Source organism: Panicum virgatum, chromosome 3N (genome assembly GCF_016808335.1).
Source record: "Panicum virgatum strain AP13 chromosome 3N, P.virgatum_v5, whole genome shotgun sequence".
NCBI classification, from domain to species: Eukaryota; Viridiplantae; Streptophyta; class Magnoliopsida; order Poales; family Poaceae; genus Panicum; species Panicum virgatum.
In genome coordinates this window covers 8391332-8416605 of record NC_053147.1, presented here as the reverse complement: position 1 = coordinate 8416605, position 25274 = coordinate 8391332, and the positions used below count along the sequence as shown (strand labels likewise).

The window sequence follows — 25274 nt, the reverse complement described above, 5'->3', positions numbered from 1 at the left end:
CGTTGCCTGTCTCCGCTTTCCCTCGCATGTTCGTCTGGAGTTTTCTTTCAGTCTTGTTACGGTTGCTGGAAGTGTGTTTAGATGTTTTTTTCCGTAAATTTTTGGAATAGAATTTTACTATTTCGTAGCACTAAATAAAATCTATTTACAAAAACTTTTTGTACGAATTGGTTGTAAATCGCGAGACGAATCTAATAAGCCTAATTAATTCATGATTAATTCATAATTAGCGGATAGTTACTGTAGCATCAATGTTGCAAATCATGGATTAAACAGGCTCATTATATTCATCTCGCGATTTACAACCCATCCGTGCAAAAAAAAATTGCAAATAAATTTTATTTAGTACTCCATTCATGTGTCCAAACATTCGATTTGATGTTTTTTAAAAAATTTGGGGATCTAAACAAGACCTTCGACAGATAGATTTGCAGTTGTCGTAAAGGATTGGGATCGATGACGTCTCACGACTGATAACTGCATCAGTACCTACTCTTTGACTTTCTGCATATATCACCCAGAAAAAAAAATAGGTGCACTTCTGCCAAATGCCAATAGTTTGCTAAAACACGAACTGTTTTACTACGTACTTTGCTGAAATCTCTTGAACACAGTAAGATAGATTGCTCCCAACCTGATTTTCTGAACTAGCTCAGAATTGGCTTAAACCCCAACTCAAATCCAGCTGGGAGAATTCTGTAAGCTAAAAGCACTTGACATGCACCATGCTGACATTTTCTTCCCTTTTTTATCTAGAACATGCTGAGTTTTCTCGAACCGAAGGAACCTCGAAAATTGAACTCCGTTTGTTCTCCTACGTCAAGCACTGACAGTCAAATCCTCACGTGAACGGCTGTCTGTTTCGCGGTTACCTCGCGGGAAGCACGGTTTCAATTCAACCTCGACGGGGGAGGGTTCAAAGGTTGAAAAAAAAATTACCAGCGGAGATGGAGATGGACAGAAGCCATGGACCGTCAAACTCCAAAGGCAAGGGAGACCCAGGCGTCGTCGTCGACTTCTCAACTAGGTTGCCAAGTTTCCATGCCATGTACGACGGCAGCATGCCAAATCTGACCCAATGAACAAGTCTGTGTCTGCCCGCTAGAACTTGACTTTGAAATTTTATTTTTAATGTTACTTTTTTGGAAAATAAATAAAGTTCGTGCAAGAAAGTAATTTTTTTTGTATAATGTGTTGCTTGAACGCATCATCTTACCTGGTCATTTATACTATCAGACTCTAGCAGTGCTGAGTCCCAAACTTTTTTTTTTGATGGAACAGTGCTGAGTCCCAAACTCTCTTTCGGTAAGTAAACACTCAACACATGCTAAAACTACCCTGACTAACATTTGACCATACGTTTAGCACGAGGTTTTAATGATTTCCATACGTTTAGCACGAGAGTTTAATAATTTATCAACATCCAGGACAAAATCTCATTAAATCAATAATCCAGTTACCAACTCAAGTCTCAACTCCGGTCTCGTATCATATCATACAGGTGCAGTGCAGCACCTGCCCAAGCAACACAAACACCAAACGAAAAATGAACAAAAGCCTCTCTTTTTTATTAAGTTACTTATCACCACCAATATAATGATAATCACAATCACACTCCCAGTCACAGTCCCGGATCACACGCAGCAGTACCGAACAATTTCCATGCACAAGCAACAGAAACAACAAACAAAGAATCCTCCGAAATCCAGCGCGTCATCACGACAGTGACAGTGAGGTTTTATTTGGAGGAGGAGGAGGAGGGGAAGAACTCGAAGCGCATGAGCAGCTTGACGGATCGCAGCGGCTGGCCCTTGTGGTCGCAGAGGCGGACGGAGCGGATCCCCGGCCGGAGCTCCCACACCGGCAGGCAGGTCTGGCCGCCGAAGTCGTCCTTCTGGTGGTTGTCGGACTCGTGCACCTCCACCCGGAGCAGCGCCAGCTCCGGCACCGCCAGCGGGAACTCGAACTCGCGGTCCCACGTCGGGATCCAGCTGTCCATCATCACCCGGGTCTGCTCCATCCGCGTGTCCGCCGCCACGCCGGCGACCCCCACCTGCATGCATTTCGTTCCAGCCACCGTTAGCTTAGCCAGCCATTCGTGCCTGCTCCGCAGCTCCAGAGCTTTCTCTGACAGAGCAGCATAGTTCATTCCTAGTGTTCAGTTCAGCTCGTCAGGTGGTTGCTGAATGCATCACACACTGTTAGTGTTAGACCAACCCTTGCGTAGAAGTCTGGCGGCGAGCACTTGTCGAAATGCGTCTTGCGGAAGTCGAACCGCCACCCGTCCCCCATGTACACCGTCACCTTCAACCTCGTCTTCACCGGCAGATCGGCTCGGGGGTCGAACAGCTTGTCGGGGTCGCTGTTCATCAGGATGTCAGGCTTCTTCACGTAGCCGCAGCCGCCGTTCGCTCGGAACATCCCTTGGGTCAGCCACAGTTTCCTCCCGTGTCCCTTTTGGAGTGAGTGACAGTGAGCAGCATGATCAGGAAATGGACAGCTGAATTCTGAACTCGTCGGGAACGGCCAAAGGCACTGAATGTCTGAACTGCAGGTACCTGCATGTTCGCTGCAACCATCTGAACCCCGTACCTCCACCCCATCAACGGATTGTAGTTCGACGACGTGATGCGCGTTGACCGCGGGAAAATCCGCAGCAGGTTTCTCTGCGTAAACCTGGAAATCCGCAGTGGTCAAACCCGTTGACCCTGGAAGGAATTCGCATTGCAGTTGCAGCTGAACGAACAGAATTGACCCCTTGATCAGCTGGTCAGCCGGAACTGAAGCTCACCTGATGATGTGAGCCCCGTGGGAGACGATGGCCTTCTCGTACGCCTTCTCCCCCAGGCTCAGCCGCGTCACCTTCTCCGGGTCGACCTTGAGGTCCTGGTCCATGTCGTGCTTCCTCCGGGTGAGCTGGATGGCGATGAGACGCTTGTACTCGTTGTCGGCCCCCTGCCGCGCCTTCTTCTCGGCCTCGCCGTCCGGCGGCTCCTCCTCGGCCTCCTCCGCGCCGTACTTGCCGCTGTACTGCTCCGACATCTGCAGGGCGGTGGCCTTGTCGTCGGAGATCTCCTCCCCCCAGACGCCCTCCTCGGCCCTGTCTTCGGCGGTCTCCTCCTCCTTGCCGCTCTTCGTCTGGAGGTACTCCTTGGGCGGCTTCGTGGAGATGATGATCTTGCCCTTGAGGTAATCCGGGGAAGGGAACTCCGCCATGTTCTCGGATTCCGAGATGTACAGCATGTCCCTGAAGGTGTCCTTTAGCATCTGCATGCGTATCGCAATCAGTGATCAGATGAAAACATGAGTAGTAAGCGTGTCGATGCTCAGGCAGGCTGCTTCGTCAGAGATCGCAATGGGACATGGTTCGGTGTTCAGAGAGAGGACATGGCACCTTGGCCACTTTGGCTTGGAGGTCCGGGGTGAGGTGATCTTCCAGGGTGAGGATGACGGGGTAGGGGGAGGCCGCGAAGGCGTGCTCCTTGATGGCGTCCAGGCACTTGTTCAGCTCCACGGGCGACGTCAATGTCCTGCGCGCGCATTCATCGCCGTCAGAGCTCAGAGGTGAGGACTGTGGCGAAGCCTATCTGCTGCTGCAGTAGCAGAGTAGCATATTGGGCCAACTTTTGTTGGGCCAGGTTTTGACCAAAATGCAGTAGCCCACCCACCTGCCGTGGAGGACCTCGACGTCGTTCTTGGCGGTGTTGGGCCAGAGATCGAGCTCGATGACCCTGACGCCGTCGAGGAGGGCTTTCACGATGGGCCTCTCGCTGCAGCCGCTGCTCAGCTGGTTCCCCGTCAGGTACGAGTTGTGGCCCGTGTAGATGAAGTAGTGCGACAGCGGTGAACCCATGTCCTGGTAAACCTGCACCATTCATTCCATCTTGAGCAAATCGGCAACGAGGAGATGACAAATTACGTTTTATTTTTTTAAAAAAAATACAGTATAGACACGGATGCCCACACACACATGCACATCTCTGTAAAAAGAAACTAAAATGGATAGAAGAAGAGTAGCCAAGGAAGAAATCAAGGTCCAGCTAAATTTTTAAATCCTTGGATAAACAATTGTTATTAGGACTTAAGAAAAACCCTAAAATCATGTAATGAAGTTAGCTAGTGACCCCAATAGTGTTCTTAGCGAGGTGAGGAGGTGGGGCGACGCATTCCAACTCAAGGACATGCTAGGACCGGTTGTCGCACGCGAAGTGGCTGAAAAAAAAGAAGGAAAGGCACGACAGGAACAGCTGAACAAAAAAAAACAATGGTGGGGTTGACATGTTGCACCAGTGGTGTTTGGTAAAGTGTAACTTGAAGCGAACGGCTCCAACTAATGAATCCAAGAATCATACTTTAACACTCGTCCTTATTCATCGTTCACCGGGTTGGACTTTGGCTTTACTCTAGGCGCCAATAATCCCCTATTCGTTTTCAGGTGGATGGCATATCTGCTTCTGCTTTTAAAAGCACCCAATCTCACCGGCCGGGCCTACTAAGCATCATCACTAGCTCCAAATAAAACGAGCCAACTGCGAGCTTCTTAAATTACTAGTACAAATTGTGCTGCTTAATCTAACGTGTCATCAGCCTCCTTCGTTGATAATTTAGGACGAAACAAATTACTTCATTCAGGTCAAAACACATATGGAAATTAGCAAATGTCAGCCGGCGCTTAGTTCAGATGGTATATACTACTCTTCCAAATTATTAGTTGTTTTGATTTAATATATTATGCACCTAGACATAATATAGATATAAATGTATAACAAAACTATGCACTAGAAAAGTCAAAATAACTAATGATTCGGGACAGAGGGATAGAGTGGTACGTGTCAAGTTGTGTTTCGAGCTGAAGAGCTGATCGAATCTGATAATTACCAGCTGTGATACGGTTAAGTGGGATTATTTTGTGGATGCCCACTATGATTTTTTAAAACTGAACATGGAACACATGTGTTGATTGCACTAGGGTGGGCAGTTATCCTGATTCCCGGCCGGACCTTAAAAAGGTCATAGCACATATGAAGGGTTTCATTATGCCACCTTTTGTGGGTGGAACATAAATACATTCGCAAAATCATACTAAAACTGCCCCCAAAATGGTGAAATTGGGTTGTACTAACCGCTACCTTTGCGGGCTTGCTCAAATACTTATAAAAAACTTATACCTTGAAATAAACATTTACTCCTATGACTAGCAGAATTTTGCTGTGAGGTAACATCCTTCCAACTATTCTCTTTTTCATATATAGAAACAGAAAGTAAAATACTTCCAAAAAATATGATATATTTCACGGTAAAAATTATTCTGAATTTTTACTATATATAAAAAGCATTTTACTATATCTTTTGCGAATATACGTTCATCACAAAATAGACGTGGAGGTTGCATTTTGAAGGCTAAAGATACCTGAAGTGACACTGAAATCTCCACAGAAAAAATGACACATCGATTCTTCTATTACATCAGAGACACAGTAACCACAAGATTACCAGAAGTTTTATATAACTTCATTGTCAAATGATTGTTGCCAACGTACCTACTACCAAGTTCCTATGCGATTGGTACAGATCAAAAGAGAAAATGTTAAGAATTTTGGAATTGAATTTCATTCTAATAATCATAATTTAGACACAAATCCATTAAGCTAATATGATTATATACAAAATATATTTGTACATTATTATTGGCTATATGAGGGAGATACTTATGTGCTATATTTCTACTATAGAGAAGTGAGCCAAAAAGCTTGCTATAATTTACGAGTGCTATAAGTTACGGAATAGAAATATAGCTTGGTGTTGTATAGATCAATTCCCATCTCCTACCCTATAAATTTAGGATAGAACTATATCTAAAGTTTGGGAAGTGGTTGGAAAGTAATGGGATGTCAAATTCTAAGCCGAATAGCATAGTTTATTAAGTAGATTTCAATTTTTCCAGAATGAGAGGATCCAAATAGCCCATTACGAATTTTAATCTTGGTACAGTACACTAACCTCTCTCGTCTGATCTAGATGGAGGCACTATTATAAATGGGCCTCACGGTTAACACTAGTCATATATGGTCCAGGCATACAGATATAGTGCGATTGTGACTCTATGGTGGAGGGACATTGCACATGGGCCTAAACTATTCATTCATAGTACGATTGTTCCTTGATTTGGAGCACAAGTCACAACTATGAACTGTACCTTTGACCTAATGGCCACCAGCGTTTTATCTTTTACAAATAAAACCATATCCTTTCTTCTCTCAAATAAATACCCCCGAATCTACTGGCGACTATCGATCGTACGTTTATGTGTCCAGAAAAATTAATAATTAAGCAATCCCATAATCCTATTCTTCTTTTATAAAAAAAAAGAAATACTAGTTCTTTCAGTTTCACCCATGGGTGCATGTGCAGTTTTAGTTTCAGATTTGCATGGTGATGTTCAACTCTGCAAGACTGCGATGCCTCTATAGTGAGTGACATAGCCGATGGATATGGTGATGATGGTATTGAGGATTGAGCCACAAGATAATATATTGGTTGGGTTGGAATTTGAACTGCATAATTCGCCAAAAAAAAAAGAAATTAAGAACTGAATGTGTAATATGTGTGGTTTAGGATTTATTAGTAGCAAATTAAAGAGAAAGGGAGGGAGAGAGAGAGAGAGAGAGAGAGAGAGAGAGAGAGAGAGAGAGAGAGAGAGAGAGAGAACAGTAAAGGGTTTCAGTAAAAAGATGTGATCAGAAAGATTACCCCACGGCGCGGGTCGAGAGCGGCGTTGGCGTCGCTGCAGAGCCAGCGGTGGAAGCCCTCGGCGGTGAGGCCGCCCTTCTTGAGCAGCCTCTGCTCCGCCGCGAACGCCATCACCTCCTTGGCCGCCGCCTCGGCGCCGGCGTCGGTCTCCCCCTGCACCTCCCGCAGGAGCCTCCGCAGCGCCTCCTCCCCGACCACGCCGCCGCCGTCGGTGTACGCCTGGAACACGTCCCTGACCGCCTCCGACGGCTCGTTGGACGCCGCCCGGAACCGCCGCAGGAAGCAGCACACCCTGTACGTCGTCATGTCCGAGCGTCGCGAGCGATCGATCGACGACGACGATGACGACGCGGGGCCTCTCCGATCCTCTCGCTAGCCGACAGCTGCGAACGAACTGTGCTGCTGCTTTACTTCGCTTGCTGTCGCAGATATGGATTATCTGCAGTCCTTGAGCTACATGTATATGTCGTCCATATGCTATATGTGTATATAGGACATAGGTTGCTGTTAGATTTCTAGATATATATAGATGGCAAGTAGCTAGTGGTGGAGCAGTTCTTGCCAGCCCTAATATATAGGAGTGGAACATGAGCTAACTACAAACATGGAGTAGCACCTTAGCTGGCTCAACAGCCGCATGTGTGGTCGCCAAGTGATGTGTATGGCCAAATAGACAAGTTAAGTACATATGCTGTGTGTTTGTGAAAGAGAGAATACCTTCACTGTCGATCGAAATGATTTCTGTATGTCTTGAGAAATAAGAAAGGTGCACATTTTTTTCCCTTTTGTGTTTGAGGTATATGGGGGAACTGTGGATAAGAAACATCCAGATAGTGTCGTCGCATCTTATGCACTGCAGAGGATCAGCGAGGCAATAACAGAAGAAACCTGGGTGTGCACAAAGCAAGTGGTCTCCAACTGCTCCTAGCAGGTAGGATATTAGACTAATCTTAATAGAAGTGTCATAAGTATTAAATTTGCTGATATGGTAAAGTCATTCACTACTACAGAACAGGTCTTTGTTCCAGGCCATTTGTCCCGGCTGTCTTTGGGCCCGGGACAAAAGGTGGCTTTTGTCCCGGGTCCAACGGCTAGCCAAGCCAGCGGAGGGGACAGAGGCCTTTTGTCCCGGGTGGAGCCACCAACCGAGACAAAAGAACCCCTTTTATCCCGGTTGGTGCCTCCAACCGGGACAAAAGAACCCCTTTTGTCCCGGTTGGTGCCTCCAACCGGACCGGACAAAAGGCTCCTCCATGTGATAGTTCAAAAGGAAGTTATTCTATATTGAGTCACATGTACTACTTAGGTGAGTTGACAAGAAAATCATGCGCTAGTCAAGAGGTCTTGGGATCGAATCCCGCGGGGTGCAAAAAAAATTTTAGCGTCAGGGACATTTTGTCCCGGTTTTGCCACCCGGGACAAAAGCCTCCCGGAAGCCGTGTCCCGGTTCCAAAACCGGGACAAAAGGTAGAATCTGTAGTAGTGATTATGAAAAGAGAGGAGTTTCATGAGCTGTAAAAGAAGTGTCATCACCATGACACTCCACTGTCTCAGTTCCTTAGTTCACAGTCTTAGTTACTTGCGATGACACTCTCTTCACTGATATTGGCCTTACGCTGTGATTCCGCGCGATGTCTGTGTCAATGCCTCGTGGGACGAATTAGCTTTGAGTCGCTAATCAAGGATATGGAATCACTGCACATGGACACATAGAGAGATCATTAATTATAAGCAAGGAAGTTAATTGATTTGTAGGTTCCATCTAGCTGAGATGGTGCTTTTGGTGGAAGATGTGGCACTCTTGTTGTCTTGCTCCCTTTGCGATTGACGCACAATGACCTGACCAAACGGCGCTTTCAGTTCCAGTCTACACAACAGTTGCTACCAAACAGGCTGAATGGCTGATCAAACGTCCATGCCCTATGTACCGCCAATCCCGTGCCCATTAGCCGTTGCAGATTCTGTTTTACCTGTCCATGGGCTCTGGACTCGACGTGGATCATGCGCGAAAAAGTTTTCCACAACGCTGTGATGGCACCATTGGAACCACATGACATGATGATGAGCGTGCAGGTCGCCTTCGTGTATGATTGTTCTGCTTCCTCTTTTCACTACACATGTTGTTGCTCCACAAACTGTCAAAACTAAAGGGGAATACTTTCGCTCAACTTGTTCTTGTGTAACTTTAATGTGCTTTTCCAAGAAATCAATCGCATATACTCAGAACATTTGAAAAATAATATCTTTGCTCCACATGAGTAGGCCCTGTTTAATTTTCAAAAAAAAATTGGTGCTACATTAACTTCGAACGTTTAACCATTAATTAGGAGTATTAAATATGAATAACTAACAAGACTCATTCCATAACCCCAGGCAGAATAGCGAGACGAATCTTATTATGCAATGATTAAACAATGTCGTGCTACAGTAAACAATATCTAATAATGGATTAATTAAACTTAATAGATTTGTCCCGTGATTTCCCATCTGTGTAATTAGTTTTATAATTAATTTATATTTAATACTCCTAATTAGTGTTGTAAGCGTTGCCCAAAATTTTTTGGGAACTAAACGGGCCGTTAGTACATACGTTTCCTTTGCAAATAATCCCAGGAGCTCGCTCTGAGGTTTCACTTGACAACAAGGTGGGGAAAAAGTGCCAGTAGGACACTTGTCTATTTCTATCAGCTTCATAGATTGTCAATAAGAAAAAAAAAAGTTATGTATAATAGATCACAGAAATTAGGGGTTCTTTCAATGAACAAGTAGGAGAGCTAGCAATAATTATATTCTATTTATAAAGAGACATTTCAAGGAACTAATAAAAAGAGTATGTAAAAAGATGAAACAAAGAGATGTAATAATTATTGCACTGTATTTGTTTTGAAACGAATTTCTTTCTAATAATAATGCACTATGTGATAGGAACCAAACGGAATAATCAGCATTATCTATATTGTGTACGTACATGTGAACAGGACGCCTACGTGTCCAGGTACCCGCCATTGCCGGTTCTTTCCCCATGTCAATGACAGCCGGTTTCGTCGGGGAACGTATTAGTTTTTCCAGTTCTCTGTTGGCTCAAGAACAATCAGTGGTTTGGGATACACGTGTACACCTGATCGAGTCAAGTCGTCGTCCCTATCCACATGTCATACTCTTATCTTCTTCTTTCCCAAACATGTGTACTTGAGCCAACAGAGATCTGCTAGTGCTCGACGCGGCGCCTCATCTTCTTCTTAAACAACGATTTGTAAGTGCTCCTGGCTTACTTCAAAAAAAAAATGATGTACATATATTAAAATAGTTCATCCACTGAGATGAACTATAATACGCTAGCTCACAGGTTGTAGCAGCCGTCCAAGTGTTGCTCGTCCATAGATCTTGCGCCACTAAAATTAAGGAGCTGATCCTACTACCTTGCATGCGTTGACTCGAGTCGTTTGTGTCCATAGATCTTACTGGACGGAGGGAGTATATATATATTGTGTAGCTAGTACAAATGTATATAGTAGCGAATGAGCATCTATCTCATATATTGAGCATCTCAAACAGCTCTTGTATTTTGTTAGCTAAATGTAGATATTGTACCCTTTTGTATAAAATAAAAAGCCATCTAAACTGAACGGGAAACCAAGAGATTCTTTAAAACTAGACTCTTTGTATATTATAGTGCTAGCGGGCCCCACATGTCATACTCTTATCTTCTTCTTTCCCATCCCTACCTCCGCATCTCGCTGCCCCACCTCTGCATCCCGCCACCCTGGCTGCATAGGGATGGCAATTGGTATCCGAAACCCGAGTACCCGACGGGTTTACCCAACAAGAAGACGTGTATGGAATAATTTTTCTACCCGTGGGTACATTATTGGGCAAAATCATATACCCATCGAGTATGGCGGGTACGGGTGCGGATTTATACTACCCGTACCCACCTACCCGCGGGTAAAAAATATCCGCAGAAAAAACAAAAGAGCCTAGTGACTAACTCATTTTAACACATATGACCTATGAATTTAGCTCAAATCCAATTAAACTCTACTAGTATATATATTGTTGAACCCTCTCCGACTCATTTTAACCCGCGGCCTCGCACCGGCCTTTATGCGCTCGCCGGGGCCTCCGCTCGCCGCAACAGCTGCCCTCGCGCGCGGACTCCAACAGGACAGGCCCACCGCGGCCTCCGCTCACCGCCTCGGCTACCCCGCGTCGTCCTCCGCTCCCTCCACTCAAATCGGCAGGTAGTAGGTCTGCTCTCTCTCTCTCTATACCTCCCTTCCAGTAGATCTGCTCTCTCTTTCCCTCCTTCATGCGGCGGCTCGTCCTCCTCCCTTTGGCCTCTCTGGTCGACGGCGGCACCAGCAGCAGCTCCGGGCCTCTCGAGCTAGAGGCGAGGTGGAGGTGGCCTTGCGGAGAAGGCGCGAAACGCAAATGAAATCCCACCCTACGCACAACTGATCTGGGCCGCCGCCGTCTCCCCGCAACGCATTCTACAACGACCTCCGACTCGTCTCTCCGGCCTGGGAGCACGAGCTCGGCTCGTCGTCTCGTTCCTCGACGATGCTGCCTTAACTCAGGTCGTGCGGGGGGCTTTCTGCAAAAACACCTTGCATGTCTACGGGTCATGCCGACCCGTTGTACGTGTCCTAATGAGCTGTCTGTTTAGCTGTGTGCAGAGTGATTAATTCATTTTTTGACACATAAACACATGGTGATCTAGTGCATAATTAATCTTTACAGTTTTTTATTGCATACATGAGAGAATACACAAAACATTCAAATAATTCACATGACTCTTAAAATAATTCACTGCGTCCTGGTTGCCATCATCGGCCAGGTCTTCGTGATCATCACCAAGCAGAGTACGATCAGCATCAGAGAAAGGAGGATCACCATCAGGCACAACAGGATCATCACCAGGCGACATCGAGCAAAAAAAAGAGTGGGAGATATATCCATACAGAAATCACCAGGTACCTATTTATACATGTAGTAGCACGACCCTTCAGTTTTCACACGCACTGAAATGCTTCAGTTCATACACGCACTGAAATGCTTCAGTTCATACATGCGCATGCAACCCTTCGGTTCAGAGAGGAATACATACAACTCTTCAACAACAACAACAACATAGTTTTTTTCCCAAGCAAGTTGGAGTAGGCTACAGATGAAACCCGAAAGAAATAAGTTCAAGGTTCAGGCATATTGATAGCTAGTCTCCAAGCGCTCCTATCCAAAGCTATCTCTTTAGAGATATTCTAATCCTTGAGGTCTCTCGTAACCGACTCATCACACGTCAGTTTAGGTTTACCTCTACCCCTCTTTACATTATCGACCCGCTCAAGAACCCCACTACGCACCGGCGCCTCAGGAGGCTTTCGTTGGATATGTCCAAACCATCTCAGCCGATGCTGGGTAAGTTTCTCCTCAATTGGTGCCACCCGACCCTATCCCGAATAACTTCGTTCCGGACTCTATCCCTCCTTGTGTGCCCGCAAAACCACCGCAACATCCGCATCTCTGCTACACTCAGTTGCTGGACATATCGCCTTTTTGTAGGCCAACATTCAGCACCGTATAACATCGCCGGACGAATTGTTGTCCTATAAAACTTGCCTACAACCCTTCAGTTCATACAAAATAAATTTAGGTAGGCACACCAATAACCATCAGTTCATACAAAATAAATTTAGGTACGACATATCAACAGCCATCAGTTCAAACAAAAGAAATAAGGACTAGTTCCCCATGTCTGAAACTGTCCTCACCTGCAATGAAATAATCATGACTAATTCAGCAAGATAAGATCAGCTACAGTAAAAGTATTATTTGAAAATAACTAACCTCAAAAGCAATCTGACAGCTTTTGTATAAATCATGTTCTGCTCTTTAGCCCAAATTTATTCAGTAAACATGATGCTCAAATTAACAATCATGATAACAACTAGCAGTCATTACTGAGAGTTCTTCCCTGAACTTCGACAAGTATTTGAAATATTCATGATAACAACTAGCAGTCATTACAAGGACTCCGAGGGCTTCGAGCGCCTCAGGGAGAAGCTGCTCGTCTTCGATTACATGCCCAAGGGCAGCCTCACCTTGTTCTTGCATGGTCAGACTTCATATCCAAGCTATGCTCTTCTTCGCTACTGTCTAAATTTTTTATATATGATTGACAAATATTACTTTGTACCTAAATCTTTAAGCTTATGTTAATCATATTAGTAAAATACGACAAATGCTTGCTGCCTAGGAACACTGCCAATTGACAGCGCTAAGTATTAGTGAATTGGCATGTGAGGTCCTGTACCTCATCAATTGCTAGTATGTTTCAGCAAAGGCATGGTCTGAACTCTGAACATTTACATATTCAGGCATTGCAGTCTGTTTAGTTTTACACATCTGAGCAAATGCTAACATTGATGCAACTGTAATTCACTAATTCTGCTAGCAGGTCAACATAGAGTTGCCAACTTTGCATTCCAGACGCATTTGTTTAACATGTCAAAAATCTTGTCAGTCAGAGCATCAGTATCTCACTTTCATAACCAATGCAGACAAGTTCAGTAGCATGCTGGAGGAAGTGTTCATGTTAGTTTCAGACTTTCAGTGACAATGAAAACAAACTAGCACCTTGTGCAATTTTTGTGGAACAATTAGGAGGATGTGTGTGCATCCTAATGAGTAATACTAAAAAAGAACTCTATTTCAGAATTATCCAAGTAAAGGATTGGAATTTCTTGTCTCAAACAATGCTACTTTATAAGCATTATAAGCTTTGAAACTTCAAATCTGTTGATAATTTTGTCCTCCAACTCAGATTTTGCAGTGTTCAGTGCCTTTCTGAACTGAAATGCTCAACAATTGTTAACCGTAATTTTGAAGCAGCATACATATTGACCAAAGCATGCATCAAGAATGAAGCAGGAGACAATACCATGTCGTAAAGGGAAGAAAAGAATGAACTAGCAGACATACATCAGAAGAATGAAGCAGAAGACAATACCATGTCCCAGGATCTGAAGATTGGAAAAGAACCCATGGTTGAGAGTTGAACAAGCAGCTTGCATCCGTGAACAAGGATGGTGGATTAGCTGCGCCACATCCACCCACAGGCCCTCCTCCGCGCGGGCCTCAACTGCTCCGGCAGATGCATCGCCTTGCACGAGCTCCTCTGCTCCGGCAGCTGCGCCGCATCCTTCCGAGCTGCAGCCGCCTTCACCCGAGCGGCATCTACCTTTAACTGATTTCGCATCGCCGCCGCCGCCGCGCCCTTCTGTGCCTGCCGTGACATTGTGACCGAGTCTAGGGTTGGATGGGGAGCACGGATGGAGTATTTGAAGAGGGAGGAAGGGATTTTCGGAGAGCAAATGGCACGAACCTTTGGCGGCAATCGATTCCTCCTCCGCGCGCGCACGGGATCCCTACCTCCGCCGTCTCCACGCAGCGCGCCGTACAACGGGAGCCTCCACCGTCGCTTGGCTTGGGAGCACGCGCCGCAAGCAAGGTTTTAAATCGCCGGCTAGAATGTTTAGCGGCAGAGCTGCCGCTACGACGTTTAGCGGGCTATAGCCGGTATTTAACGGGTTATAGCCGGCTTTAGCAGGCTAAATGACATAGCATTTGGTTTTTCTAGAAGCTATAGCCGTTTATAGCAGAAGCTATAGCCGCTTATTTAAAAGCTTAGCCGCAAGTCGTAGACGAGAGACGACGGGTCGGGCGTAGTCACGGGCCGGGGGGCTTTTGCAAAATTTCCGTGCATGTCGATGGGTGTCGACAGCCCGTTGTACATGCCCTTAGCATCGGCCGACTTTCTCTGGCGTTGTCATCCATCCATCAGACTATCAGAGACGAAGTCGTCTGTGTTTAGTTCCTCTGGAATTTACTGTAGCGCTGGGAAAAACACTGTACCACTTTTCGTTTGTTTGTGGTTGATATTGTCCTACCATGACCTAACTATGCTCAAAAGATTCGTCTCGCAACGTACATCAAAACTATGCAATTAGTTTTTTATTTACCTACATTTATTACTCCATGTATGGATCATTTACTACATTTAATGTTTCGATGTGATGGAGATGTGATAAAGATGTGATGGAAAATAATGTTTTTGTGGGGGTTTTTTATCTAAACGGGGCCGAAGACGACGGGCAGGAGAGAGCGGAGCCCCAAAAACATGATCCCGTCTCAGGGGCCGTTTAGTTCCCAAAAATTTTCACCCAAAAATTTTCACCTTCCTTTTGAACACATGTATGAAGCACTAAATATAATTAAATAATAAAACTAATTACACAGTTAGGATGTACACGACGAGACGAATCTTTCGAGCATAATTAGTGCATGATTAGACATAAGTGCTACAGTAACCCCACATGTGCTAATGATGTGGTCAAAGGCCTCAAAAGATTCGTCTCGCGGTTTCCAAGTGAGTTCTGAAATTAGTTTTTTAATTAGTGTCCGAAAAATCCTCCCGATATCTGGTCAAAGTGTCGATTTGACATCCAAAAATTTTTGTTTTTGGAACTAAACGGACCCTCAGCAAGCAGGTGTTGGAATGGTCCAGTTTCTCTCTCCCGATCGACCAATCCTGGCTGATCAGACATCTACCTTATTTTCTTTGCGAGAAAAACCTCATTGCTGGTGCGGTCTGTGTCTGATGTCATGTGTGTGTGCCTGTGTGTAGAAGCTGCTATTCGCTTCGTTTTTTTTAAAAAAAATCGACTCACCATTTTGATTCTAAAAAACTTGGCATGCAGGGGAAAGACCATCCCCACATCATTGTATCAAGAAGAAAACCTTCTCACATAGGTCAAAAAAACCCCTCGAATCTCTGCCCCCACCCATACACAGTGGCCCGTCGCTTTGTGAGTTAGACCGGACTCAAACTATATTTTGAACATGAAAATAGATGAATTTTTTTTTACTCTTGCACTACCAACCGAAAAATTCATCCCGAAAGGTATCGAACCCCGGTCGGCAGGCAGGATCGCCTAAAAAAAGGTTTAGGACTAATGTATATGTGAAAAGTGAGACAAATTAGGAGTGGAGAAAGATGAATTTAATTAGGTGGTAGGATATATAGATGCATGCTGATGCTTTATTTTATTGTTGATACAAGCCCACATTCCCACAACTTGTGAAGAATATATAGAGCTTTTGGACAACAGAATCATATCCCGGCAACCAGTCTCGAGCAGGCCTCCATAATCTCAAGCAGGCCTGTGCCTTCGACAAAGACGACAAGGCCCCCAGACTTGGAAGGATGATACGCGACGGCGTCGAGGCCCGAGGCCCAAAAGTAACATCCTGGGCCAAGTCGGCGGCCCCGTGGACGATGACACTTACTTGACACCAGTTTAGCTGCACTACAACAAATACAAACTTCTTTTCGCTCAGGTTTGTGGAGCTCAAAAAGGCAGGCAGAAGTAAGCCTTGCGTTGACTCCACATGTGAGATGTCCCATCGGCATGAGAAGCCAGCGACTGTACAATTCGCAGGGACACCTATCCTCCGCCTGACGCCGGGGATCACCGGCGTCCCGCGGCGGCGCCGGCAATCTGGCAGGCTCACCGGAAGCGTGGAGGAACTGATTCCAGTCGCCTTTGCCCCGGATGATTGGGTTGGTTGGAAAGGAACGTGGGCAAGCCTGGCACATCGTTATCGGTCGTCCCTGTGCTAGCTGACTACCTCCACGCGCCGTCCCCGCGCGGTCGGCGCAGACCCACCTTCCTTGCAGTTGCAACTGCATTTTCATTCAGTTCCCCTGCACCTGCAAAGGCCTCCTGGGCAGCTCTCCCGGCATCTGGCTGTCTATATATGTGCTGGCTGACTTGTCCCTCGTCGGCTGAGTGAGCAGGATCGGATCGACAAGGCGACGCAGGATCCCAACCAATCCAGGCATCGAGCAACAGTTAACCGCCTGACAAGAAGGCAAGAACACGAGGCAGCTGCCGCCTGAATCAAGCTAGCTCGGTTCGCCGCTGGATCAGCCGATGGACATGGAGATGGAGAAGAAGGACGCGTCGTCGGCGCTCCAGAGGAGCCTCTCCGCCGTCACCTACTGGTCAGTGCCTGCTCCTCTCATGGTTTCTGCTCCGACGATCATGGTGGGTTGGATTCTCCGGCTGACAAAACCGCGGCCGTGCTCGTCGTGGCAGCTGCGGCGCGTGTGGGTACGACCTGCGCCTGCGCTCGTCGGACCGGAACACGGCGGGCATCGTGGGCGGCGGGTACGGGCGCGCGGCGCGGCGCGGGGTGGTGGCCTTCGACGCCATCGACGACGCGCGGTTCTGCTGCGTCGACGAGTTCTGCTGCGTCGACGTGCACGCTCGCAGGCTCTTCGTGCGCCGCATCCGCCTCCTCTGCCGCAAGTGCGGTGCCAGGCTCTTCGTGCGCCGCATCCGCCTCCTCTGCCGCAAGTGCGGCGCCACCCTCGGCTTCGGCTACGACAACCGCGGCCGCGGCGCCAACGGCAGCAAGTCCCCGCGCTACGACATCAGGATCCGCGCCCTCCAGCCTCTGGCCGACGCCGACGGCGGCGACGGCACGGCCGCCTCGCCGCCCGCGCCGTCGGACGGTGCCTGACGGGTTCCCCGTTCTACCGTCCGTTCGATCTCCGCGCCGTGAAGATTCTTGTCTTGTCTTGCTCCTTTCCAGTGACGCGTTTGCTGCTGTTTTTTCCCTGCAAGTCGCCGTCGCCCGTGGTTTTGTCCGCAAGCAGCTCTCTCGCTTGCATCTCAAGAAATGTACAAATTGGTGGTGTCCTTTTCTTCCCCCCCTCCCGATTTTCTTTGTAATTTTTTACTTGAAAGAAAAGGGATTTGTTTGTCGATCTTGACTGCTTGTATCATATCATGTGGATGTAATTAGGCCGTGTTTAGATGTTTTGCAAAAAAAATTTGCGATGAAATTTTGCTAATTTGAAATACTAAATGAAGTCTATTTACAAAACTTTTTACACAGATGGGTTGTAAATCGCGAGACGAATCTAATGATACTAATTAATCCATGATTAATTAATAATTAGCGGATGGTTACTGTAGCACCACTGTTGCGAATCATGGATTAAGTAGGCTCATTAGATTCGTCTCGTGATTTACAGCTCATCTATATAAAAAGTTTTGTAAATAGACTTAATTTAGTACTTCATACATGTGTTAAAACATTCGATGTGATATTTTTTTATGTTTACGGAATTTAAGGGGGGTGGGAAGGGCTTACACAAACGCGTTGTTTGGTGGGCTACACCAGCCTGGCAGGCTGGCAGACGCAGGCACGCATCCTCCCATTCCATTCTCCCAAGAAAAGTCAAAAGCTTGGTGTGGATGGCATCTGTTGGATTCGACTCCAGCTGAACTTCCTGGTCAATTGCAAATTCGCAAGTTGCAAGCTTGAGGCCGTGTTTTTTTGTTTACGGGTAAAAATTTTGCAAAATAATCTTGCTAATTTGAAGTACTACAGATGGGTTGTAAATCGCGAGACGAATCTAATGATGCTAATTAATCCATAATTAGCAGATGGTTACTGTAGCATCACTGTTGCAAATCATAGATTAAATAGGCTCATTACATTCGTCTCGCGATTTACAGCCCATCCATACAAAAATTTTGTAAATAGACTTCATTTACTACTCCATGTATGTATCAAAATATTCGATGTGATTTTTTTTTGTGTTTATGGGTTTACAGTTAAAAATCTAAACAGAGCCTGAGCCATGGAGCCCGTTTCTGTGCCCGTTGACTCGCACGGATGCCCAAGCTGGAACTTTAACCTTAGTGTTCAGAGGTAAGGGAATCTGTTCCATGAAAAAAAAGAGAAAAGAAATAAAAATAAAAACACGATGCAGAACAGCCGGCTTGTCAACGCATGCAAAAGTTTTGCATAAAATTCAAGTGATCGGACGCTCCAAAATGCGTGCGCCAATTAGAATCTCACTACACATTATGCAAGTTACATGACTCTCACATGAAGTAACTGTGAAGCCATGATAAAGTGCTGATACAGGCTTGTTTTGAAATAAAGAAAAACGATAATGCAGCCATGCAGGTAACCCAAGATTATTCTGATTTCGCAAGAGGAAAAGAGAAGAAAAGAGCTACAATTTCAGGATGGTTGACAATTGACATGTGGTCCTAGATCTATCACAAATTCACAATATATTGGAGGCAGTATGCAGTCCGTAGCTTTTAGATCATGTGCGCCCATGCGGCTCTGGATATGCTTATTTTATGCCCAGCAGTTCTGGAGAAACCGACCTCTTCAGTGCTCAAGACGGACGCCACAAGAGTAGGTTAGGGGTTTGTCACAACTCAGAAGTTGAACAGAAAACCTCCGATAAAAGAAAGGGTTAATTGGATCTGTGCCATTATAACTTTGTTGTTTTTGAACCGCACCATTACTATTCGCAAAACTATGCCACTGCCATTACAATTCATCTGATGTTTGGAATACACCATTATGTACGTCTGACACCGTGTGGAGCCCAGTTGCAGACGTACGAACGCGTCTCCTCCCCTACGGTATTTCCGTATGGACCCTTTTGGCCCCCCTGGTCTCCTCTGCTCGCACGCCGGTCTGCTCCGCCCCGCTCCTCTTGCAATCCTGCTCGCCCGCAGGCGGGCCCCCCTGCTCGTCGCCGGCCGAGCGCGCGGGCCGCCATCCGCGTGGAGCTAGCCGCGCCGCCGCCGGCCGAGCGTGCAGGCGGGCGTCCGTGTGGAGCGAGCCGCGCCGCCGCCGGTCGAGCGCCACCGTCGATGGAGGAGGGAGAGGACACGCCCACTCCACCTCCGGCGGCTCCACCCGCGCCGACCGCAGCCCCACGCGGCGGCACCCTTCGCACCCCCCTCCCCCGCGCTGCCTCTTCGTGGATTCCTCGCATCGAGCGAGCCGCGCCGCCGCCGGCGGAGCGCGCGCGGGCGTTCGCATCGAGCGAGCCGCGCCGGCGGCGGCCAAGCGCCCGGGCGGGCGTCCGCATCGTGCGAGCTGCGCCACCACCGGCCGAGCGCCATTGACACCGTCAATGGAGGAAGGAGAAGACAGAGGAGGGTGATGACATGTTGGGCCCACCTGTAAGTGAGATAGAGTGGGAGGGGATTTTAGGTCCATACGGTGTTAGATGTACATAATGGCGTATTCCAAACATCAGATGAATTGTAATGGCAGTGGCATAGTTTTGCGAATAGTAATGGTGCGGTTTAAAAACAACAAAGTTACAATGGCATAGATCTAATTAACCCTAAAAGAAAACCTTATCAATCGGATTGGAACCTGAACTTCCCCCATGTATTTAAGCAAAGAAGATGGCCATGAGGACAGAAAGGCTGTGGCGATCACAATGCCAAGTGGTTGTATCAAGCAAGCATTAAGCTGCAGTTTGCAATAGCAGTGATCTCCACAACTACTTCCCACTCCAATGTCACTATCATCTTCTCCATTACCTTGCAGAAACTAGCTATTGCATAGGAAGAGGGTGGGGTGATAAAGACGGGAGGAAGAATACGATCGTGCCTGATTGTGATGAGTGAAGCAGCCACAACGGCTTTGTGGGGATTGGCACTTCGGTGGGGCAAGCTATGGTTCACTGTATCTGTATTATGATCGTATATGGGCCTGCACAAGTCCTTGTAATAGCTCACTAGTCCCGTCCACAGACTCCAGACACAAAGAACTTGACAGCACGACTCCGCGAACCTTCCACCTAGGATGCCTTGCATACTTTGGCATGAGCTGCTGCAAAATTAAAAGAGAATTAAAATACTCTTGAGGAATAATCCAAACCTGAGATCCATGAGAGGTAACAAATGAGACGACATGTTTCAGGGGAAATTTTCAACATGATGTGGCATGATGCTCCCATGCACTTTGTGTTGTCAAAACTGAAAACTTGCAGATGTACCAATGCAGCATGCATATCTTAGAAATTTTGCATTAGACCTTGTATCAACAGTAGTTGTGCCAGTTCTGCAGGTAAAACTAAAAAGGTGGGATCTTTAAAAACGAAACAACAGGTGTGATCTTGGTATGCAGCAAGTTGATGTGGGCCAAACAGATAATTACCTTGTTGGTTTCTGAAATGACAAAGCAACTGTAGCTTCAACCATTCTTCTGGAAAATCAAGAGGCGAGTACGATACAATGTGGTTCACCAAATATTCATCACAAACACTAAGTTGTGAATGAATTAGATCTGCGATGTAAATACTTGATTGCATAAGATTTCGCTGTGCCAAATAAACAAAATAAATGGATAATGATACATCAAAATGGCTAATTAGACTGTTGCTTGGCTCCTATAGTTCCAAGTCTGGAAGAAAATTAATTGGTAGTCAATCCTCAGAATTGCAACTGAGTGACAGTTCATAATTAGAATGGGCAAAGTAAATCTTATTCTAGGCACCAATGGTCCTATCTTACATTTCATTGTCCATCGAGTCACTACGCTGAAAATAATAGGTGGTAGCTAGCATGGCAACAAGGAAAAGGGAAAAGGACAAAGTATGCCTCCTTTAGAATGAAAAGTTCTCGAAATGATGAAAATAAACTTACTATCAATTCAGAAACTATTATAAAAGTGCACAAGTCTGCAAAACCCATCACAGTTTTTAAAGTTACTTGAAAGCTTGCATATTTTAGGGAATGCACCTTATGGTCCTTACTTCTGACCTTTTGTGTGGGGACTATCTGCTTACAAAATGTTAGGTAATGGGTACAATCAGTTAACCTCAAGATCCTGATGAAGGGGCACTATAGTGCTTATAAGTGCTACAGACGCAAAGAAAGGATCCACAGAACTGTAAATCAAAGAAAATGTTTATGTTCCATGCTCTTGGTTACATCATAACCAACAACAATTTGATGAAACCACTTTCGGTTTATTTTCAAACTTCTTATATGGATTATGCTGAGATGTCAACTTCTTGTCTTCTTGTAATCATGTTTAATAGCAGAAATAGCTGTCCTTAACACCCAAAGAACATTGTTGTAACAAGCTTTTTTACTTTCATAACATTTTCCCAGTTCTCAAAAATGTTTCTCATATCTTCCTTTCCGTCTGAATTGTGAAAATCAACAGTAATGCCTTAACAGTGATCAAACAGCAATTAAATATTTGCAAGACCAAAGCTGATTAACTTTCCAGGTAAATAGTTTCTACACTCCATTTATTTGTGAACTCCGGGAAGCAGGAAAGGAAAAGCAAGTCCATTCTATTGCTAGATACAGTGTACTCAAAGAAAGTTCCCATCTATTAGAGGTATATTGTTGTATTTACTTGTATTGAGTTTACTTGTACTCCAAGCCTATACGGCAATATATAATAGAGGTCAACCCCCCCTCCTTAGGGTGTGTGGTGTTTTCCCAATTCTCTACATGGTTCAGGGGCGAAGCCAGAAATTACGGCCACCGGGGTCATCATCATTTTAGGACGGGGTCATCAACACTAAAAACAGTAATAAACAGTAACTTTACAAAGGATTATAGGAATTTCGTCAGGGTCGGCGGACCCCGACAGCAAGCATTAGCTCCGCCACTGGTATCAGACACTCATCATCCATGGCTGTCACCAAATTTGTGGCATTCTAAACTGTGTTTTATGCTGATGGTGTCGAACTACATTGGACGATAAGTCTGTCATCACCACTAAAGACTAGTCTAGGAAGAACTCTACAGCTGTTATGACTGCTTAAGTTCAGTGTGTAATAAAATAGGACCGATGGTATGCGTAGCAAGTATTGAAAAGGACCATATGTGCACCAATTTTAATGAAGGTTTTAGAAAAATATACAACAGCTAAGTAATTACTACTATCCACATTTCCATTTCATCACATCCATTGAATTAGCCACAATTAGAACATGAGCCATCAAAACCATTGACCATTGGCTAATCCATTCCACACAACCTCAGTTAAACGCATAAAAACCATGAAGCTGTCTCGTACCAATAGAAGCATGAAGTTATGCCTGTCACATTTATGTAAGGTTTATTACTTTATGTAACATTTACAGATCTGACATGAGAACAATAACAAAAGGATCACTTTAGTCGTAGCAAGTTGGGGTAAGCTACAGCAATTTTTTTTAAAGAGAGAGTAAAGCCAAAGCAAGTTGTTACAGAAGAACACATAAAAAACCTATACTCGTACAGGAGTGCTAATGCCTACATACAATGATACACCTTTCTACAGTTCAGAGGTTAAGCAAACAAGAAACAAATGTGTACGATGGAGGTCAGAAAGATCATAAAACTCATATCATGGTCACGAAAGTGATAGCAAGCACAGATGTGAAGCCAACTCAAATTAGTCGCTGTCTTAGAATAAATTCAATCCCTGAAATAAGACTTAGCACTCTTGCATTCATAAGTTTATCCTGAAGTAGAATAATTTATTTATTTTTCTATTTCTTTCTGGGCATGCTTTTCTTAACCATATTGTTAGTATCTTGAAGGCTATGAAACTTTAATGTCAACTGAAAATGAACTTCCAGGACAATCAATCACTTTCTTGAAATGCATCATTCTGTTTAGGATCCACAGAATATGTTTAGTCCTGTTCCTATCTATTGGAGGTTTCTTACATGTAAACTATCAGAAGAAATGTTATTGTGCTTGAAGTTGAAAAAATGTGCGACATCTTAATAGATAATGTGATTTACCTGAATGGTGAAGAATAGATACCCATTGCTACGTCTGCCAAGCTCTTAAATGATTTGGTACAAACCCCGGTGCAGCATTTAGCACTCCAAGGAATCTATCAAATGTCCCCATATTGATCATTTATGATGCACGCCAGAATCGAAGTGCCAATTCAAATATTTAGGGGCAAATCCTGAAGGAGAGAAAAATCAATATTAATCTTTCCAGAGCATTTGTATTCATTATTTGTCATCTGTAGAAGAAATTGAGCAAGGGACAAGAGCTGAAAGCAACTTTCGATGTTTCCATGATATCTGACGCCTGACGGTGCGACCTGGACGGGCTCATTTACCCCTATAAAATTCGCACGTATTACCCCCAACAATTAATTTGGACTTGTCCACTTATTAAAGTGACACGTCTCATTCGAGCAATGGCCGTAACTCACTAACTCGTTATTCACTAACCTTTTCTCCTTTTTTTTTTGGGGGGGGGGGGGGGGGGGGGGGGTTACTGCAACCTTGCACACCCCTAGCCTAATCGGTTATCCCCACAAAATTTCTAGTTTGTCCATTTTGCAGAATATCAAATCAAATACTCAGAGTCCCCCTAATATCTGAAGGAGCCAAGGCATAATACGAGCTCCATCTAAATTGATAATTGAATGAATGATGGATCAAATAAGGTGCCACTGCTCCGATCCTCAGAGGCGGGGAGTATCGCAACCTCCATCCAATCCACGGGCCATGGCTACGAGACTGACGACGAAGGCGTCAGAAACAGGCAAACAGCAAGAGATCAAATGGAGCGAAGCCACAGATTAACCATCGGCGGCTCGGCGCACCGAGAAAAACCAGCAGCTAGCCAACGGCGCGCGCATGGGACCTGAACGGATCCAGGGCGTGGGTGGGAGAACGGCAGATCCGCCCCGATTGCAGTTGCGAACAGGGGCAAGAGCGCGGAGCGCCCGAGCGAAGCGAGGGTGATGGCGGAACCGAACCGGGGCGGGATGCCGCACTCACCTTGGCGGGATCGCGGGCTAACGCCTAACGGCCGGCCGCGGACCAGCTGGGGAGGCTCCCCCATCCTCGATACCTCCTGCTCGTCGTCATCGTCCTCGCGATCGGAAACTTTCCTGGACATTTTTCTGGGGCTGCTTCGCTTTTGATACGGCGAGCGGTGACTTCACGGGTAGGCGAGAGAGAGAGAGGGAGACCACTGGGGACGCAAATCCTGGAACTAGCATTGACTGGTGTGCACGTACCACCGGCCAACCAGCATGTGCAGCGACTCAGGCCGCTGTTTAGTTTCCAAAATTTTTTATACTATCCGTCGCATTGAATTTTTAGACACATATATAAAGCACTAAATGTAACTAAATACTCCCTCCATATTGTTTTATTTGACATTAGGACATCAAACAATAGTTCATTTTCTATACAGATTCTTGTCTGAAACGTCAAATAAAAGGATACGGAGGGAGTAACTAATTATACAGTCTGACTGATTTCCACGAGATGAATCTAACGACGTTATTTAATTCATGATGGGACATTAAATATCAAATAACAACGAAACGTGCTACAGTACCCAAACCCAAACTTTTTCACCAACTAAACACACCCTCAACGTAAACCGTAAACATTTTCGAAATCTATTTCAGATGGGAACCATAAAATGTATCCTATCCGGATTCAGGCATACTCCAACTCAGTACTCTCTCCATATTGTAAAGAAAATCGTTTGGGATGTCGATATGGTCTCCAAAAATAACTTTGGTCATTATTTTTTTACTATAAAAAAATAGTAAAATATAGTCAAAACATGCGAAACTATTTTTCAAGACGAATTTACTTGCGTTGCTTTCATATTTTCAAACTCAACTCAAAAAAA

The 25274-nt window shown here is 45.4% G+C and overlaps 3 protein-coding genes and 2 long non-coding RNA genes across 13 annotated transcripts; 2 read left to right on the top strand and 3 right to left on the bottom strand.

The window, feature by feature from the left end:
- Positions 1-1542: 1542 nt before the first annotated feature.
- On the bottom strand, positions 1543-7416 carry LOC120664134 (phosphoinositide phospholipase C 2-like). 2 transcript variants are annotated; one of them, XM_039943163.1, is made up of 7 exons: positions 6751-7416; positions 3669-3865; positions 3395-3530; positions 2792-3267; positions 2559-2676; positions 2218-2454; positions 1543-2057 (listed from the first exon to the last, which is right to left on the bottom strand). In XM_039943163.1, the coding sequence occupies exons 1-7, from the start codon at positions 7054-7056 to the stop codon at positions 1635-1637; spliced, it is 1893 nt and encodes a 630-aa protein (XP_039799097.1). In that variant the 5' UTR covers positions 7057-7416; the 3' UTR covers positions 1543-1634. The 2 variants fall into 2 exon arrangements, with proteins under 2 accessions (XP_039799097.1, XP_039799098.1); XM_039943164.1 differs by having other exon boundaries at positions 1545-2053; positions 6751-7400.
- A 3403-nt stretch (positions 7417-10819) lies between these two features.
- LOC120664133 lies at positions 10820-13477 on the top strand. Of its 2 annotated transcripts, XR_005670784.1 has the most exons (3): positions 10820-10991; positions 11588-11723; positions 12768-13477. It is a non-coding gene; the product is annotated as an uncharacterized LOC120664133 (long non-coding RNA). The 2 variants fall into 2 exon arrangements; XR_005670783.1 differs by lacking the exon at positions 10820-10991 and having other exon boundaries at positions 10998-11723.
- Positions 12329-14384, bottom strand: LOC120664132. 2 transcript variants are annotated; one of them, XR_005670782.1, is made up of 3 exons: positions 14132-14360; positions 13757-14032; positions 12329-12518 (listed from the first exon to the last, which is right to left on the bottom strand). It is a non-coding gene; the product is annotated as an uncharacterized LOC120664132 (long non-coding RNA). The 2 variants fall into 2 exon arrangements; XR_005670781.1 differs by having other exon boundaries at positions 12329-14032; positions 14132-14384.
- Positions 14385-14438: 54 nt separating this feature from the next.
- On the top strand, positions 14439-17584 carry LOC120664131 (uncharacterized protein At4g08330, chloroplastic-like). Its single transcript, XM_039943162.1, has 2 exons — positions 14439-16813; positions 16908-17584. Exons 1-2 carry the CDS (start codon positions 16743-16745, stop codon positions 17332-17334), a joined length of 498 nt encoding a protein of 165 aa, XP_039799096.1. The 5' UTR covers positions 14439-16742; the 3' UTR covers positions 17335-17584.
- Positions 17585-19867: 2283 nt separating this feature from the next.
- Positions 19868-24650, bottom strand: LOC120664130. Of its 6 annotated transcripts, none has more exons than XR_005670778.1 (4): positions 24404-24650; positions 23402-23574; positions 20806-22708; positions 19868-20478 (listed from the first exon to the last, which is right to left on the bottom strand). XR_005670778.1 is itself a non-coding variant. In XM_039943159.1 (4 exons), exons 1-4 carry the CDS (start codon positions 24522-24524, stop codon positions 20447-20449), a joined length of 321 nt encoding a protein of 106 aa, XP_039799093.1. In that variant the 5' UTR covers positions 24525-24650; the 3' UTR covers positions 19868-20446. The 6 variants fall into 6 exon arrangements, 2 of the variants coding, with proteins under 2 accessions (XP_039799093.1, XP_039799094.1); XR_005670780.1 differs by having other exon boundaries at positions 19868-20475; XR_005670779.1 differs by having other exon boundaries at positions 19868-20475; positions 20806-20934; positions 24404-24643.
- Positions 24651-25274: the final 624 nt, after the last annotated feature.

Bases quoted from the DNA above. Each gene is read 5' to 3' on its own strand.
- LOC120664134 (XM_039943163.1), bottom strand. From the start codon at position 7,056: ATGACGACGTACAGGGTGTGCTGCTTCCTGCGGCGGTTCCGGGCGGCG. The intron at 3,866-6,750 runs GTAATCTTTCTG...TGAATGGTGCAG, and splicing joins CTCTCGACCCGCGCCGTGGG to GTTTACCAGGACATGGGTTC. The intron at 2,677-2,791 runs GTGAGCTTCAGT...GCGGATTTCCAG, and splicing joins CACGGGGCTCACATCATCAG to GTTTACGCAGAGAAACCTGC.
- LOC120664131 (XM_039943162.1), top strand. From the start codon at position 16,743: ATGGACATGGAGATGGAGAAGAAGGACGCGTCGTCGGCGCTCCAGAGG. The intron at 16,814-16,907 runs GTCAGTGCCTGC...TCGTCGTGGCAG, and splicing joins CTCTCCGCCGTCACCTACTG to CTGCGGCGCGTGTGGGTACG.
- LOC120664130 (XM_039943159.1), bottom strand. From the start codon at position 24,524: ATGTCCAGGAAAGTTTCCGATCGCGAGGACGATGACGACGAGCAGGAG. The intron at 20,935-24,403 runs GTGAGTGCGGCA...TTTACATCGCAG, and splicing joins TAGCCCGCGATCCCGCCAAG to ATCTAATTCATTCACAACTT. The intron at 20,479-20,682 runs GTCTAATGCAAA...TTAATTTTGCAG, and splicing joins ACAACTACTGTTGATACAAG to CAGCTCATGCCAAAGTATGC.